The 16784-nt window shown below is 40.9% G+C and overlaps 1 protein-coding gene across 3 annotated transcripts; it reads left to right on the top strand.

The window, feature by feature from the left end:
• Nucleotides 1-8487: 8487 nt before the first annotated feature.
• LOC148970506 (uncharacterized) lies at nucleotides 8488-16747 on the top strand. 3 transcript variants are annotated; one of them, XM_089124294.1, is made up of 4 exons: nucleotides 8488-8744; nucleotides 8838-8898; nucleotides 12193-12338; nucleotides 12465-13939. In XM_089124294.1, the coding sequence occupies exons 1-4, from the start codon at nucleotides 8718-8720 to the stop codon at nucleotides 13032-13034; spliced, it is 804 nt and encodes a 267-aa protein (XP_088980420.1). In that variant the 5' UTR covers nucleotides 8488-8717; the 3' UTR covers nucleotides 13035-13939. The 3 variants fall into 3 exon arrangements, with proteins under 3 accessions (XP_088980420.1, XP_088980419.1, XP_088980418.1); XM_089124293.1 differs by adding an exon at nucleotides 16285-16747 and having other exon boundaries at nucleotides 8491-8744; nucleotides 12193-12844; XM_089124292.1 differs by having other exon boundaries at nucleotides 8491-8744; nucleotides 12193-13922.
• The last annotated feature ends 37 nt before the right edge of the window (nucleotides 16748-16784 follow it).

Raw genomic sequence — 16784 nt, 5'->3', positions numbered from 1 at the left:
CAAATGCTAGCCTTGCTCTATTCCGTGAGGCGCGTTTGTAACGTCACGTAAACTAGCATTATTTATATTATTATGATATCATAGTTTTGAAGTACTGGGAAAAGATGTGTAGGCTACGTAAGCATTTGACTTTCTTCCACATTATCATAGAGTTAAGTTACTACATTAGCCTAAACCTATGGTGAATAATAATAAGTGTTTCTCCTCTTTTCCACGTAAGCGCTGTTTGATCTGATATGGTTTATAACAGAACTCTGTGCAGAATCGGAGTGTTTCTCGCTGGATCTCGTGGTGTTGATGTTATTAATTCTGAAGCGAATTCAATGGATTTCTTCACTGGATCCAGTAGTAACAGTGATGCGTGAGCGAAATCGGCCCGGCGCGACTGGCAAGTTCGGGGCTTTATTTTACCGTCAGTGGTTCGGATCGCTGCTGCTGCTCCACGGTCCTAATCATAGGCCTATGAGTGGCGTATTTTCGTTCTACGTTCATTTTGTTTGCATTCGCTGCTAAGTGACGACTAACGAGTCGATAGATCGCTGATTGCTCAGACGCACAGCAGGTTGTGATATTTGTCTCCGTCTCCTTCCCACAGACGTCTACGTGCGCTATTCTTGTCACGGATTCATTGACGCGCCTCTTCCACGCTTAACCATGCGTTTAACGTGTGGCAAATTTACTGGTCGCACATGTGCAACTGGATATAAAATTGGGGGGGGGGGCATGTTAATCCGGGCATATGTAGAGGGCAGAACCTTTCACAAAGACTACATGCTGTATGTGTTGCAGTGCTGTGCATATTCTTTAGTCACATTGTTGTTCTCAAAACGGGTTACTAAAGTTGGGTTTTTTCTAATGTAGGCTGGGATGATAGCTGGCCGGCACATCATTTTAATCTGGATAAAAGACATTGTAAACCAAGGCAGCAGATAATAGAGAACAGTCCATGGTAGGACATATGTTAAAGGGCACCTATTATGCCCCTTTTTACAAGATGTAATATTGGTCTCGGGTGTCCCCAGAATGTATTTGTGAAGTTTCAGCTCAAAATACCCCAAAGTTAATTTATTATAACCATTTGAAAATGTCCTTTTGGGGCCTGCTTAAAAATGAGTTGTTTCGGGGACTATACCACCTTAAATGCAAATGAGCTGCATATCCCCGCCCTGCCTTTGGATGAGGGCGTCACTTGATACCTATGGCAGTCGGTACTGGGAGAGTACAAGCGAAATTTAGGCGAGGGACCTGTGGCGTCATGTTTACTTGTCATACGGGTGCTTCTGTGGAAAATGTGAGAAGATGGCTAACTTACAGAACAACAACATATATGCAGTTTTTAATACAATATCTTTAATTATATATATATATATATTTATACACGTGTGGTTACACACTATACAAACAAGGTTCAAATTATATAGCCTACACAGACATCCTAGGACGACAACAACTTATACGCATTTGTTGTTGAATTGGCTGACATTGACTGAAAAGAGTATTTGCTCAAAAATCATAAAATACACTTACTGTTACTGGAGGTGACGGTGGATCGCAAACAGTAGATGATGATCCACACTTGAGGATTAACTTTTAAAGGGGACATATCATGCAAAATCCACTTTTTAGCCCTCAAATGCATTTTGTTGTATATTTGGAGTGTTTATAAGTACAGAAAAGATGAAACTATTCTCTTCAGGTGCTTTGTTTATATCTTTATATTCTGTTTTGGTCATATTTTTCAACCTGTTCAGATTTTTCTGTTTTCTATGACGTTTTTTTTAACTATAACGTCACCGTATTTGCAGCGGAACTTCCAAATAAGGACATTTACTACCGGCCCAACACTTCGAGCAATCCGCCATTATTATTTCTCGCTCCGATATTGTAGTCCGAGCTCAATGATGCAGAAGTTACGAGAGGGCAAGTCAAAATGTTCGGTTGTTGGATGTACGTTAGTGACCTGAAGCACTTCGAGGATTCCCACTTCAACAACCTCCGCCAGTAACGTTATACAGAACGTTATACCGATCGACTTCGTCTGAATGAGAGGTCAATTCCTTCTGTCTTTGGAGACGACGAACAGAGCATTTCCATAAGCTGTAAATATCGTTAATAAAAATAAAGTACTTTACTTTCTTAAAACACATGGTGGTCATGGTTTAGCAGTACCTTTGTCTTTCTTTGTTTTTGTTTTGAAGTAACGTTACACGTCTGCAGTATTATTGTTCTTGAGTTTCATCAATGCTCATTTAGCTGCGTTGTTTTCTGATGCTTTTCTAAACGCATCATATTATCAATACAGATTGTTTGTGGTAAGATTAGACCGTAGTCATTTATCTTGTCAGTGTGCTTGTTTTAACAAGAGAAATAGTCGACTTTCATTAATAACACAAAACAGTTAACTCACATACCAATACATGAGGAGGTTGTTCTGCAGGTTCGTCAACTCGCTCGCTCTGGCTCGAATATGTAAGGCTTGATGGACAAGTCTTCTCTTGTTGACATTTTATTAACGTGTGAATAAAAATGTTCTTTGAAGGTATCGTATATAATAATCAAACTATCTCGTATCGTATCTCTAATCAAACTACAATAATGGCCGAATGCGGGGAGTTGAACTGACCGTGAACTCATCGACCTGGAGAGCGGGCGGGGTGTGACGCATCTCCTTTTTATTTAAAGGGGCCGCTTTGAAACGGGTCGCTCACAGACGCACATCAGAAAAGGGGTAGAAAAGGGGCTTGTGGAGCTATAATAATGAGGAATTCAGACCCAAGCATTGCAGTTTTGTTTTATATAGACCACAACGGTATGATTTATATGTAAAAATGAATGATTTAAAAGCATGATATGTACCCTTTCAGCCACAACAACAGAATTAACCCACAACAGAACGTTTACGTTTCCAAGAGACATTACCGGCTGTTGTTCAAACAATGGAGGATGATGTGTACAGATCACCGAGGGCGGGGTCTAGGCCACAACCACACTGTCAATCAAACCCCTTGCTCAATTCTACGTCACAAAGAGCTGGATCTAGAACAGCTCGTTCTCAGACAGTGCACATGATTTATTGAGATTGTAAAAAAAACCACTGGGTGGATTTTTATCATTCTAGGGTGGTTTTGCTCACACACTGCCAACACACAGTTATGTTCAAACACCATGTAAAAGTGAATTTTCCATAATAGGTGCCCTTTAATGTTTTCCCTCTTCATAAAAGTATTAGTATTATTTAGTATTAATGACAGTATTTTTTATATTTGTTTAGGGTCTTTGGACTGGTGGTGTGCTTTATCATGTGATTAACAAGCATACAATGGGCATTGGGACAATGTCAATATGGCAGTGTCGATGCTTGCCACCCCAGATAGCAGACTGACATTGAATCAACGTGGAAATATGACATTGAAACAACGTTGATCTGACATTGTTTTGCTCATCGAATTAACGTTGAACCAACGTCAGATGCGTCATTCTTTCAAAACTAACAGAAAATCAACTTGAAATCAACGCGTTGTTTCAACGTTATGAAAGCAAACCAATTTTCGACTTTCATTTAGCTTTGAAGAATGCCGCGTCTGACGTTGGTTCAACGTTAATTCGATGAGCAAAATCAACGTTGTTTCAATGTCATGAGAGACGTCGTTTCCACGTTGATTCAATGTCAGTTTGCTATCTGGGACAGTAAGGATTGGATGAAACCGGGCTCTGTTGCACATGAGGCCTTGTCCAGATGGCTTAAAGGAATTGATAAGTATATTAGATTCAGGTAATTATGTACTTGTGTATCATTTTGCAATAAGTTTGTCTATTATGAACTTTATCTTGTTCACAGTCATTTATTTAAATTTATTGTTAAAGGTCAATAGATAATCTATGTTTGTATTTTATATGTACCAACAGGACTGATCTAGATGCTGATCTAGAGTCATTTCAAAATCACATTTTGATGTACGCCAGCAAGAGATTTGACTGTCTATGAGGCCACTGTCAAAAGCTTGGGGACATAGAAAAGCCTTAACTTTAGTCAGCATTCATAAATGCAAAAAACACAATCTGACAACCGGATTGACTTGCTTATCCAGTTTCAAGGAATTATCTAATGAAACACCAAGATTTTTTACGCAGGTATTAATGGGCAAAGAGAGTGTATATGCTTCAGGGGGTGGTTAAAATTACTTTTAGAAGCACCAAAGTGTATAAGTTGGGTTTTATTTTCATTTAATTAGGAAGTTTGCAGACATCCACTTCTTTATTTCGTCTAGGCACGCCTTAAGGTGCTCGAGTTAAGTTTTTCCTGCCCGTTTAATAGGAACATAGATCTGTATGCCGTCTGCATAGCAGTGAAGCAACATGTTAAAGTATGTTCATTATGTCCTCAGTTGTATGCTGTGTGTAATATAATGCAATGCTATACTGTTCAGTGTTGTGCATATGTTTATGCCACAAGAGGGCACTAAAGTATAGGCTGTGGAGGATGCGTTTGTATTATTATTATGTTTGTCCAAGTTGATTTACCGTAGTTAAGAGGATCATATTCTGAGAGAATCTTTATTACTCTCTGTGCTGTTCGACCGTGAGACTGATGTGTCAATAGCTGAAATAAATATGCCAAGAACGGCTAAAGATAACTCATCTCTATCGTCCACTCTTTTCTTTTGAATGCAACGCAAGCTGAAACATAACTCAACAGGTTATGGGCCCAGATGTCGTTCGGAAGATAAGTTTGTTGTTTTCCACTGTTTAGAAAGTCGCAACGGACCGCGTGCTAACGGGCTGCAAAGGAAAATAGGACGCAAACATGACGGAACAAAGAATGACGTGCAGGCTGCCTCGATTGACGTTCGATGGAGATGAGACTAAGTATGAGCTATGGGAGACCAAAATGTTGGGACAATTCCATTTATCAGGGCTAAAGAACACGGTGCTGAGAGAACCGGTGTCAGAAGAAGAGATAGCGGCGGATGCGGGGAAAAACGCTGACGCATATGCCGAGTTGATTTTACTACTCGATGACAAAAGTCTCTCGTTAGTTATGAGGGATGCGCCCAACAATGGAAGAAAAGCTCTAGCAATATTGAGAGAGTATTATGCAGGGAAGGGAAAGCCCCGTATAATCAACTTGTACACCACGTTGACATCGCTTCTGAAGGCAAGCGATGAAAGTGTAATGGACTATATTATCAGAGCTGAAACCGCCATTACAGCACTGCGGAACGCGGGTGAAACGTTAGGAGACGGACTGCTAGTTGCTATGGTATTAAAGGGATTGCCTGAGAGTTTTAAACCATTCGCAATACATGTGGCCCACACAGACGATACAATCACGTTTGCAGAATTCAAGACTAAACTACGTAATTTTGAAGAGACAGAGAAGATAAAAGCAGCTGAGTCGAGCGACAGTGTGATGAAGACCTGATAACCAGAGACGGTACCAGATTTGACATTCACGTGTATGGTAGACTGTATTATTTGCATACTGAAGCTGAGCCTAATGATAAGTGTAATGCATGTCACGACATACAAACATGGCACGAGATTTTAGGGCACTGTAACTATGACGATGTTCTTAGGTTGCAAAATGTTGTGGAAGGTATGCAAATCAAGGGTAAAATAGGTCGACCTGAGCAAGAGTGTGAGGTGTGTATTCAGGGAAAATTTGCCCAAACCAGAAATAGGGAACCTGATATCAGAGCAAAAGCTTCCTTACAGATGGTACACACAGATCTCGCAGGTCCAGTAGCCACAGAGTCGATAGATGGGTACAAATATGTGCAGTCATTTACTGACGATTACTCCAGTGCAGTATTTGTATATTTTCTTAAGAAGAAAAGTGATACAGTACAGGCTACAGAAAAGTTCCTAGCAGATGTATCCCCTTATGGGACAGTGAGATGCATCAGAGTTTACGTGTGGTGATTTCCAAGCTCTGTTAAGGAAAAACAAAATTAGACATGAAACGTCAGCTCCGTATTCGCCACACCAGAACGGAACTGCCGAGAGAGGTTGGCGTACTCTTTTTGAGATGGGTAGATGCATGATACTTGAAAGTGCATTACCAAAGCAGCTATGGAACTATGCAGTACAAACAGCAGCAATAGTATGCAACAGGTGTTTTAACAGGCATACAGGGCAGACTCCTTATGAGTTGCTGACTGGCAAGAAGCCTAATGTATCTAAAATGCACAAGTTTGGGTCTACCTGCTACACATACAAACAGGACAAGGGAAAACTTGATTCCAGATGTGACCAGGGACGTTTTGTAGGTTACGACAAAAACGGTCCGGCGTATTTGGTTTATCATCCAGACACAAACAAAGTACAGAAACACAGGCTAGTGAAGTTTGTGAGCAATACAGCTGTGGAAAAACAGACACAAACAGGTGAGCCAGATATAAGTGATGACTCTGACAGTGTGCGACCCAGGACTAGTGAGACCACAGAGAGCGAGTGTACAGAAAATGCTTCAGAGCCAAGTGTGCGAAGTAGAAGTGTACATAGTGACGGTCCAAGTGCAGTAACGAGGTTTAGTGAGCATGATCAAGCACAACCGAGTGTGACATGTGGTGAACCTAAGAGTCAGAGGTATCCGACTAGAGAAAGAAAAACGCCGAGCTACTTAGATGACTACGTAACTGAAGGAAGTGATAGTGATGAGGTTCATATCACGGTAGACTACTGCTGCAGAGCGGTGTGTGGCGTTCCACAGACTTTTGAGGGAGCAATGGAGTCAGATAACTCAAAAGAATGGAGAAAAGCTATGGAAGAAGAAATTCAGTCCTTAAATGAGAACAAAACCTTTACTCCGACAACACTGCCAGTAGGCAAGAAAACAGTGGGGGGTAGGTGGGTCTACTCTATCAAGGCTGATGTAGACGGAAAAGACAAATTCAAAGCACGTTTTGTGGCTAAAGGCTACAGCCAGAGAATGGGAATAGACTATGGGGAGACTTTTTCACCCACGGCAGACTTGACAAGTGTAAGGGTGGTGTTACAGAAAGCAGCGCAGGAGAATTTGCTCCTACACCAAATGGACGTGAAAACAGCGTACTTGCACGCACCCATAGACTGTGAGATCTACATCAATCCACCAGAGGGTTTTCAAGAGAAAGAGGGTATAGTCTATAAGCTGGAGAAATCACTTTACGGTCTAAAGCAATCTGGGCGAAATTGGAATAGAGTTTTGCACGATTGTCTAACTGAGGACGGGTTTGCACAAAATCAAGCCGATCACTGTGTCTATGCCAAAGAGTCAAAAGAAGGAAAGGTGATCATAATCGTATGGGTCGATGACCTGATCATTGCAACAAGAAATCAAGAAAGATTGAAAAAGGTGAAAGAGATGCTTGCAGAAAAGTTTAAAATGAAAGATCTGGGCCAACTTAAGCATTTTCTGGGTATCGATTTCAGTCAGTCAGATGGATGTGTAAAAATGTCACAAGAAAGGTACACTAACAAGATACTACAGCGTTTTAATATGCAAGACTGTAGGACCAGAGAAACACCCTGTGAGCAAAAGTTGGAGTATACTGAGGATGCAGTAAAAATGGAAGATGACAGGGTGTACAGAGAGGCTGTGGGAAGTCTTATATACCTGACTACTTGCACCAGACCAGATTTGAGCTTTGTGGTGAGCAGGTTATCGCAGTATCTTGCTGAGCCTACGGAGGAGCAGTGGGTCACTGTGAAGCACGTACTTCGTTATCTCAAAGGCACAGCAGAGAAAGGGTTAAGTTTTAGGAGAAACGACAGTGAAAAGCTAGGCATACAGGCCTACAGTGATGCCGATTGGGCGGCTGATACCAGTGACAGACGCAGTACAACGGGATACTGTGTGAGCCTCAGTAAGAACAGCTCCCTGGTCTCGTGGAAGACTAGGAAGCAGCCTACTGTTGCGTTGTCGACATGTGAGGCGGAATATATGGCGCTGGCTTCAACCTTACAGGAGTGTCTATACCTAGAGCAGTTACTGGGAGGTATAGATGACTACAAGTACAAACAAACTATAATACATGAGGACAATCAGGGAACAATCGCTCCCGCCAAAAACCCTGTAAACAGACGGAGATGTAAACATATCGACATAAAGTACCACTTTATTAGATCTGCTGTAAGTGAGGGAAGAGTGATTTTGATGTATTGTTCTACTGATGACATGATTGCCGATGTAATGACCAAACCTGTGAATAATTTGAAACTTAAGAGGTTTGCAGGTGCTCTTTTTGGAGATTGATATGTGTATGACAAATGTCCACATTCATTCTGTTTTTTGTTTTGTTTTCCTTCAGTGTATAGCAACCTGAGTACAAGTGGGGGTGTTAAAGTATGTTCATTATGTCCTCAGTTGTATGCTGTGTGTAATATAATGCAATGCTATACTGTTCAGTGTTGTGCATATGTTTATGCCACAAGAGGGCACTAAAGTATAGGCTGTGGAGGATGCGTTTGTATTATTATTATGTTTGTCCAAGTTGATTTACCGTAGTTAAGAGGATCATATTACTGAGAGAATCTTTATTACTCTCTGTGCTGTTCGACCGTGAGACTGATGTGTCAATAGCTGAAATAAATATGCCAAGAACGGCTAAAGATAACTCATCTCTATCGTCCACTCTTTTCTTTTGAATGCAACGCAAGCTGAAACATAACTCAACACAACACATCATATTTTTTTAAATATGGATCCCAAAGGGAGCATATAGAGGGAAAAGAGCATGGGGGACAGGACTGAACCAACGAAGGTGAGCAACAGAGGACATAGATGAGCCGAAACGAACAGAGAATCTTCGATCTGTCAAGTATGAGCTAAAACAATTTAATACTGTTCCTTTCAGCCCCACATCATATTCGATTCTGGACAAAAGAATATAATGGTCTACCATATCAAAAGCAGAGGTAAGACCTAAGAGCATTACAATGATAGAATCTCTGGCATCTGTTGCCAGATAGATATCATTAAAAACCCTCAGTGCTGATTCAGGACTGTAGAGTGCTCGGAAACCTCTCATATATAAAATGTGAATTTAAATAGGAATGTACTTGATTTGATACAGCTTTTTCAAAAAAAATTTAAATAAAAGAAAAATTTGAGATAGGCCTTATAAAAACTTCTGTAGACGACTGACAGAAATAAAGTGGGTCTGCTCAGTAATAAGTGAAGCTGGTAATGCTGTTTGTGGAGTTGTTTAATCCTCCTGGTTAAATGTTGCAGTTTACATGGAATTTTTTTGCTTGTTTTGTAATACAATTAGCTTTATTTACTCTTTATAATTTTTGTATTTATTTTTTTGATCTAACACGTGTCCTGTGTGATTACATAAGATAAGTTTTGTTTCTAAAGAAATGCTCTCATGGGTGTGGAAGTCTTCAGAGAGAAAGCCTTTAAAAGCCAGCAGCAGATCTCAGTCGTCACAACAGAGCAGAAGAACATCACACTTCTCTAGAAAACGCAGTAAATAGGCCATTCTTTTCATTTGACATTAAAATCCTAGCAGACATCAAAATAATATAGTGAGAACCAAAATGTGCTGACTTTATGAAAAATCGTACGAATTGGTCGTGAGATAGGGTAGAAAAATCCCCAGTGTTAAATTAACAGTGCTCAGTGTTTATATGAGTCCAAACGCAGTGTTATCAGGAACACAGAATCAGCGTTAAAGTTGGTGATGGCGCAGTGGATAAGACATATGCCTTTGGTGTGAGAGACCGCTCGGTTCGAATCCACTGAGAAGACACTTGTTCCTGAGCAAGACACATAAAGGAGTAGTTCACTTTTAAAAAAACTTTTGCTGATAATTTACTCACCCCCATGTCATCCAAGATGTCCATGTCTTTCTTTCTTCAGTTAAGGTGTTTGATAAAAACATTCCAGGATTTTCTCCATATAATGGACTTCAATGGGAACCAAACGGTTCAAGGTCCAAAAGACACTTTCAGTACAAACTGTTCAAAGGGCTTTAAACGACACCAGACGATGAATAAGGGTCTTATCAAGCGAAACGATCGCTCATTTAATAAATAAAAGCTCGAATGGTCACCTTGCTCTGTTCTGTGATGCACGTTCGTGACTCTCCTGTTCGGTTGGGCTGAAACGATTAGTCGACAACAAAAAATTGTAGACAAATATCGTTGTTGTCGAGTAGTCGTTTGATCTCACGTGACCAAATGTAAGGACGTGCAATATCGCGATTTGACCGCTACGGCGCTGTGGTGCTAGAGTGTAATGCAGCCCTTTACAAATGCTATTGGAAAATTAAAGGTGGAATACCTAAGATTTTTGCATTAAAATATCCCAAAATCACAAGGCTAGTGTTATATATTTAGTTATGATGATAACTCACAATATTCCAAATGTTTCAAACAATGTTTAAATTGCGAGAAAATTGAGATTTTAACCAAGGAAACGGGGCGTATGAGCAGGGGTGAGCTGGGAGTCGCCAGTCAATCGCGTCATATCCGCTTACCTCGGTTTCCGCTCGTACTACGTGTAGTCCTGGACAAATGCGGTAGTTGTAGTTGTGCGTTAGTGTCTATCAAGCAACAAATGTAAGCTTGTTTCGCGCATTTGTTATGGAATGGAGCACAATTATTCTTTTCATTTATTCTTGGAATGTGAACTGTTGGCTGTAAAGGGGGTCGCAACCCGGACGAGAAGCGCCGCGCCACGTTTAGGACAACTCCAGTAACGTTATCGAACACCAGACGCACACTTTCTCATCAGTGTATGGCCAGCAATATTGTTATGTTTAATGACATGAAATGAAGATAATGTCTGTTCTATGTTATGATTGTACTGTACAATTAAATACAATCGTTGCTGAGTTTGCATTCTGAAAACTTTACCTCAGATCATCCGTTCACTGAAAGAATTGAGAATCTCACCTGAAAAATCTAATAATAACATCAGCAATTGTCATTCAAGCAGCTGATTTCTGTAAATGACTGCAAAACTAAATGCATATTGCAGCATAGGGCGAAGTCAGGATCCATTAGCAACGATTTGAGACAAAAATTATTTTTTTTTATAAAACTATGTAAATGGTGCTCTGTGGCGCAGCAGGATTTTGAACACAGTCCTGAGGCGTTGTTGCTGGGCGCCGCGGACAGACGCCGAATGGCGCTGCCAGTATGTGTAACGTTACACTTATAGATAATAATGTGTTCGAATTTTAAAGATGTGGCGCGACGCGGCGCTGCAGCTTCTCGTCCGGTGTGCGACCCCCTTAACGTTAATTTTGTGAAACTGTAGCTGTGGTTGAATACTTGCACGACATGAAAAGATGTGTCAAATGTACATTAAATTGATTTATTATTTTTATAAAGTTACCAAGGAGGACCAGCCACGTCAACTCCTTGCAAGAGACCTGCCCCTTCAAACCCTCTCCACCATAGCTTCGTCCAGTGACTCGTACAGTAACTAATTTACTTTTAAACCTGACTTCTCTTGCGTTTATTTCAGTTTAATGAAAAACAAGCATGTCATTAAACGCAACGTTTATAGAAATCGAACTTTACCTTTCGATTCCCGTCTGACTGATTTATCCACGGTGGAGTTGAAAACAACAGTTCCCATCATTCCGCGTTCCTCCACGTCGTCATCAAGCAAAGCCGTTGTTGTTGTTTTGAATGTAGCGCCCTCTAGCGGCATCTAAATCTTAGGTATTGCAGCTTTAAAAGAAAAAACAGCTCGAACTAGCAAGGTTAGGGAAAGTTTCACAAAACTTAAAAGGGCAGGACTGTGATGCAGTTCACAATAAGGCTGTTTTGTTGCATCATTCTGCTGACATCGGTGCGATCGGTTGTTTGTGTTTGTAGCTCCGGAGAATTTCTTCACTAATCCTTGATTTACTTCTTTACCACTCATTTATAAACAAGCATTTTCTATTTTTATATCATGTGAACTAATCCTCGATACTATTCCTTATAAAAAACAATTGGATTACTTTGATATCGCTACTCATATCCGACCTTCCGAATCCCGGCTACTAGCCTTTAGCCCGCTAGCATTCCACGCGTGCCCTCTCGCCTACTGGTCGTCTCATTCTATACCCGTTTCACTGAATCCTGGTTATTTCCGGCATTTCAGTCCTAAATTAGTGGTGATAGTTGTAGTATCACTACTAATTTGCTGTTTATCTGTTATAATGGCGAACATATCAGATGCGTGTCTAACATTACCTCTAAGTGCAGATGAAGACACATTCGAGCTCTTCACGGTGAAGCAGGAGCTGGAATACGTCGACAAACAGATCCGTGGTCTGCTGGTGAAGCAAGCCGAGCTGTTGGATCGGCGCTCAACGCTTGAAGCATCACGCGCCGACGCTCACAAATCAGTGGTTAGTAACGTTAACTCTTTGAGCCCGACTTCCTCTACTTCGTATGTTACTCTGCCCAGGACGCGATCGTCCCGGGCTTCATTCACTCCGGCACTGAAACAGCAACATGGACCATGGATCACACAGCGGAGGACACGAGCCAGGACCAGAGCTGCCTCTCCGCCCCTCCCGGTCTTGGAGATCTCGACCCGGAACCGCTTCTCCCCTCTTCGCGAGCCGGAACGCGACGACGCCGTGATCATCGGCACATCCATGATCCGTCATGTCCGTGCTACTACTTCGGGGAAAGGTAAGGTGCGCACTCACTGCTTTCCTGGTGCTCATGTTCTTGATGTCGCTGCACAGGTTCCCGAGATCCTGAACGGTGACGAGCGCGTCGGAGCTGTTGTGCTGCACGCGGGAGCGAACGACATCAGGCTGCGGCAGACGGAGGTTCTGAAGAAGGACTACAGGAGCCTGATCATCGTGTCTGAACCGCTTCCCACGTACAGACAAGGACAGGAAAGGTTCAGTAGACTTTTTGCATTAAATGAATGGTTAATGTCATTGTGTAATGAACAGAGGCTGCACTTTGTAAATAACTGGCATCTGTTTTGGGAAAGACCGAGGCTGTACAGCACAGATGGTCTCCATCCCAGCCGAATCGGAGCAGCTGTGCTGTCAGACAACATCTCCAAGACACTACGCACCAGATGACTAATGAGTCAAAGTCCAAATTACAGCCTTTGCGATCCAAACTTAACTAATAAGCATAGTGTGGAACATTATATAGAAACTGTGTCTATTCCTCGTTTAGTGAAGCCAAACAATAAATCTAGTGTAGGATCTAGCAAAAATCTTATTGTAATTAAACCACAAAATCGAAATATCAGTGAACAAAAACAATTTCTAAAGCTAGGTCTCCTAAACATTAGATCGCTCACACCTAAGGTGGTTATTGTAAATGAAATGGTCACAGATAATAACTTCGATGTTCTGTGCCTTACTGAAACCTGGCTTAAACCAAATGAGTATTTCGGTCTAAACGAATCTACTCCGCCAGGATACTGTTATAAACATGAGCCTCGTCTGATCGGTCGTGGCGGCGGTGTTGCAACAACCTATAAAGATATTTTTTAAATTACTCAGAAAACAGGTCACAGGTTTAATTCATTTGAAGTACTTGTGCTAAATGTTACGCTCTTAGATGTAAGAAGGAAATCCATATTATCTCTAGCCCTGGCTACTGTATATAGACCTCCAGGGCCATATGCTGAATTCCTAAAAGAGTTTGCAGACTTTCTCTCGGATCTATTGGTAAATGTCGATAAAGCAATAATTGCTGGAGATTTTAACATACACGTAGATAATACAAATGATGCGTTAGGGGCTGCGTTTACAGATTTATTAAACTCCTTTGGGGTCAAACAAAACGTCAGTGGTCCCACTCATCGTCTAAATCATACACTAGATTTAATTATATCATATGGAAGCGATCCAACTGATATAGATATTATACCGCAAAGCGATGATGTCACTGATCATTACATGGTGACTTGCAAAATACGTACTGATGAAATATGTCATGTTGCGCCACGTTATAGACCAGGCAGAACAATCCTTCCAACTAATCTATCTAAGCTGATCTATCTAAGCTGCAAAGTGAACCCAAACAAACAGATGAATTAGAGGAAATGACTAGCAGTTTAAGCACCATTCTTACTAGTACATTAGATATTGTTGCGCCAATTAGATTAAAAAAGGTTCGAGAGAAAACTAAAGCACCATGGTACAACAGTGCTACGCATGCTATCAAGAGAGAAACTCGCAACTTAGAGCGTAAATGGAAACAAACTAATTTAGAGGTCTTTAGAATGGCGTGGAAAGACAGTATGTCACGTTATAAAAAGACACTAAAAACAGCCAGGGCTGAGCATCTCCGCAAACTAATCGAAAATAACCAAAATAATCCAAGGTTTTTATTTAACACCGTGGCTAGACTAACAAATAAACAGACATCACCAGAGCAAAATATACCGTTACAGTTTAGTAGTAATGATTTTATGAATTACTTCAATGCGAAAATAGAAAGCATCCGAAACACAATTATAAATGTACAATCCTCCATGGTGTCTTATGATTCAGCTTCAATTATGGCCCCTCTAGAACAACTAAACCGCTTTACAACGATAGGACAGGAGGAGCTAAATAAACTTATCATTGCATCTAAACCAACAACTTGTTTATTAGATCCAATACCCACTAAACTACTGAAAGAACTATTACCTGTAGTGGAAGAGCCTCTCCTCAATATTATTAACTCGTCTTTATCTTTAGGTCATGTCCCAAAAATATACAAGCTGGCCGTAATAAAACCGCTCATTAAGAAACCGCAATTAGATCCAAATAACTTGGCAAATTACAGACCCATTTCAAATCTTCCATTTATGTCCAAAATAATAGAAAAAGTAGTGTCCGCTCAATTGTGCTCTTTTTTGCAAGAAAATGATATCTATGAAAAATTCCAGTCAGGATTCAGACCGCATCATAGTACAGAAACTGCGCTAGTTAAAATTACAAATGATTTACTTTTAGCTTCTGACCAAGGCTGTATCTCAATACTAGTCCTACTTGATCTTAGCGCTGCGTTCGACACTATAGATCATATAATACTCTTGGATCGACTACAAAACTTCACCGGTGTCCAGGGACAGGCATTAAGCTGGTTTAGATCGTACTTATCGGACCGTTCTCATTTTGTCTGTTTAAATGGGAAAAAATCAAAGATAACGTCAGTAGACTATGGAGTACCGCAAGGATCAGTTTTAGGCCCTCTGCTATTCTCAATATATATGCTGCCACTTGGTAATATTATAAGAAAACATGGAATTAATTTCCACTGTTACGCTGACGACACTCAATTATATATTTCATCACGACCAGATGAAAACACTAACTCATCTAAAATGACAGAGTGTCTCAAAGATATAAAATGCTGGATGACGCGTAATTTCCTGCTATTAAATTCAGATAAAACGGAGGTATTACTTATTGGTCCAAAAAACTACTCACAAAACCTCTCACAATACAACTTTAATATAGACGGATGTCCTGTTACTTTATCCACTACAGTAAAAGACCTGGGTGTTATATTGGACCGCAACTTGTCTTTCGAAGATCATATTTCATATGTTACAAGAACAGCCTTTTTCCACCTTAGAAACATTGCTAAGCTACGTAACATGCTATCTATTTCTGATGCTGAAAAATTAGTTCACGCATTCATGACCTCGAGACTAGATTACTGTAATGCTTTATTAGCCGGTTGTCCTGCATCCTCAATAAACAAGCTACAGTTAGTACAAAATGCAGCCGCTAGAGTTCTTACTAGGTCAAGAAAATATGATCATATAACACCGATTTTATCATCTCTACACTGGTTACCTATTAAGTTCCGCATCAACTACAAAGTACTACTACTGACCTATAAAGCCCTAAATGGTTTAGCACCTATGTACTTAACGGACCTTCTTTCGCCCTACAATCCACCGCGTTCCTTAAGATCACTAAATTCAAGGCTTCTGGTCATTCCTAGGATATCGAAGTCCAGTAAAGGAGGGAGGGCGTTCTCGCATTTAGCTCCAAAACTCTGGAATGGCCTTCCCGATACGGTCCGAGCCTCTGACTCGCTGACACAGTTTAAAACTAGATTAAAGACGCATCTCTTTAGTCAAGCATTCACATAAAGCTTACCTTCTAGTCCTCTGTTATGCCATACGGAACCGTTTGCCACTGAAACTGCTTAACGCACCAGTGGGGCTCGACAGCCTTTTAGACAAACGGGTCGGCGCGTATGGTTGGGTTGCGGAGAGTTCAGGTTACGGAGAGTTTATGAGTTATAACGGAAATCATTATGAACATCAGCTATGCTAATTATTTCCCATCTGCCTTTCTGCTGTTATCTCAGGACGCTTGTCCCGAGAAAAATGGCGTTCGTCAGGTCCAGTTTTGTGTCCAGCCTCTCACGGGGATTTCGGATGCCCCAACGCCTGTGATGAGACGACTCAACGCCTGTGAAGAGACGACTCAACGCCTGCGATATGTTATGGCGCCGTTTGATTCATAAACAATATTTATATTTAATATTTATATTTAAACAATATGAATGTAAGCCAGAGGAGAACTGGCCCCCGACTGAGCCTGGGTTCTCCCAAGGTTTTTTCTCCATCCAATCTGATGGAGTTTTGGTTCCTTGCCACTGTCGCCTTGCTTTTGGCTTGCTTTGAGCTTGCTCAGTTGGGGTTATTTAGTGTTTAGCAATGTTGTTGATCTATGTTGTGCTACTTTCATGTTATCAGTGTGAAGCTGCTTTGATACAATCTGTATTGTGAAAAGCGCTATATAAATAAATGTGACTTGACTTGACTTGACTTAAAACCAACAATGCTGTCATGTGCAATACATGCA

The sequence above is a fragment of the Pimephales promelas genome, chromosome 20, assembly GCF_988280905.1.
Source record: "Pimephales promelas chromosome 20, fPimPro1.hap1.1, whole genome shotgun sequence".
In the NCBI taxonomy this organism is placed as follows: Eukaryota; Metazoa; Chordata; class Actinopteri; order Cypriniformes; family Leuciscidae; genus Pimephales; species Pimephales promelas.
This window is presented reverse-complemented; position numbering and strand designations above follow the sequence as displayed.

Bases quoted from the DNA above. Each gene is read 5' to 3' on its own strand.
- LOC148970506 (XM_089124292.1), top strand. From the start codon at position 8,718: ATGGGGGACAGGACTGAACCAACGAAG. The intron at 8,745-8,837 runs GTGAGCAACAGA...TGTTCCTTTCAG, and splicing joins ACAGGACTGAACCAACGAAG to CCCCACATCATATTCGATTC. The intron at 8,899-12,192 runs GTAAGACCTAAG...CTCTAAGTGCAG, and splicing joins CTACCATATCAAAAGCAGAG to ATGAAGACACATTCGAGCTC.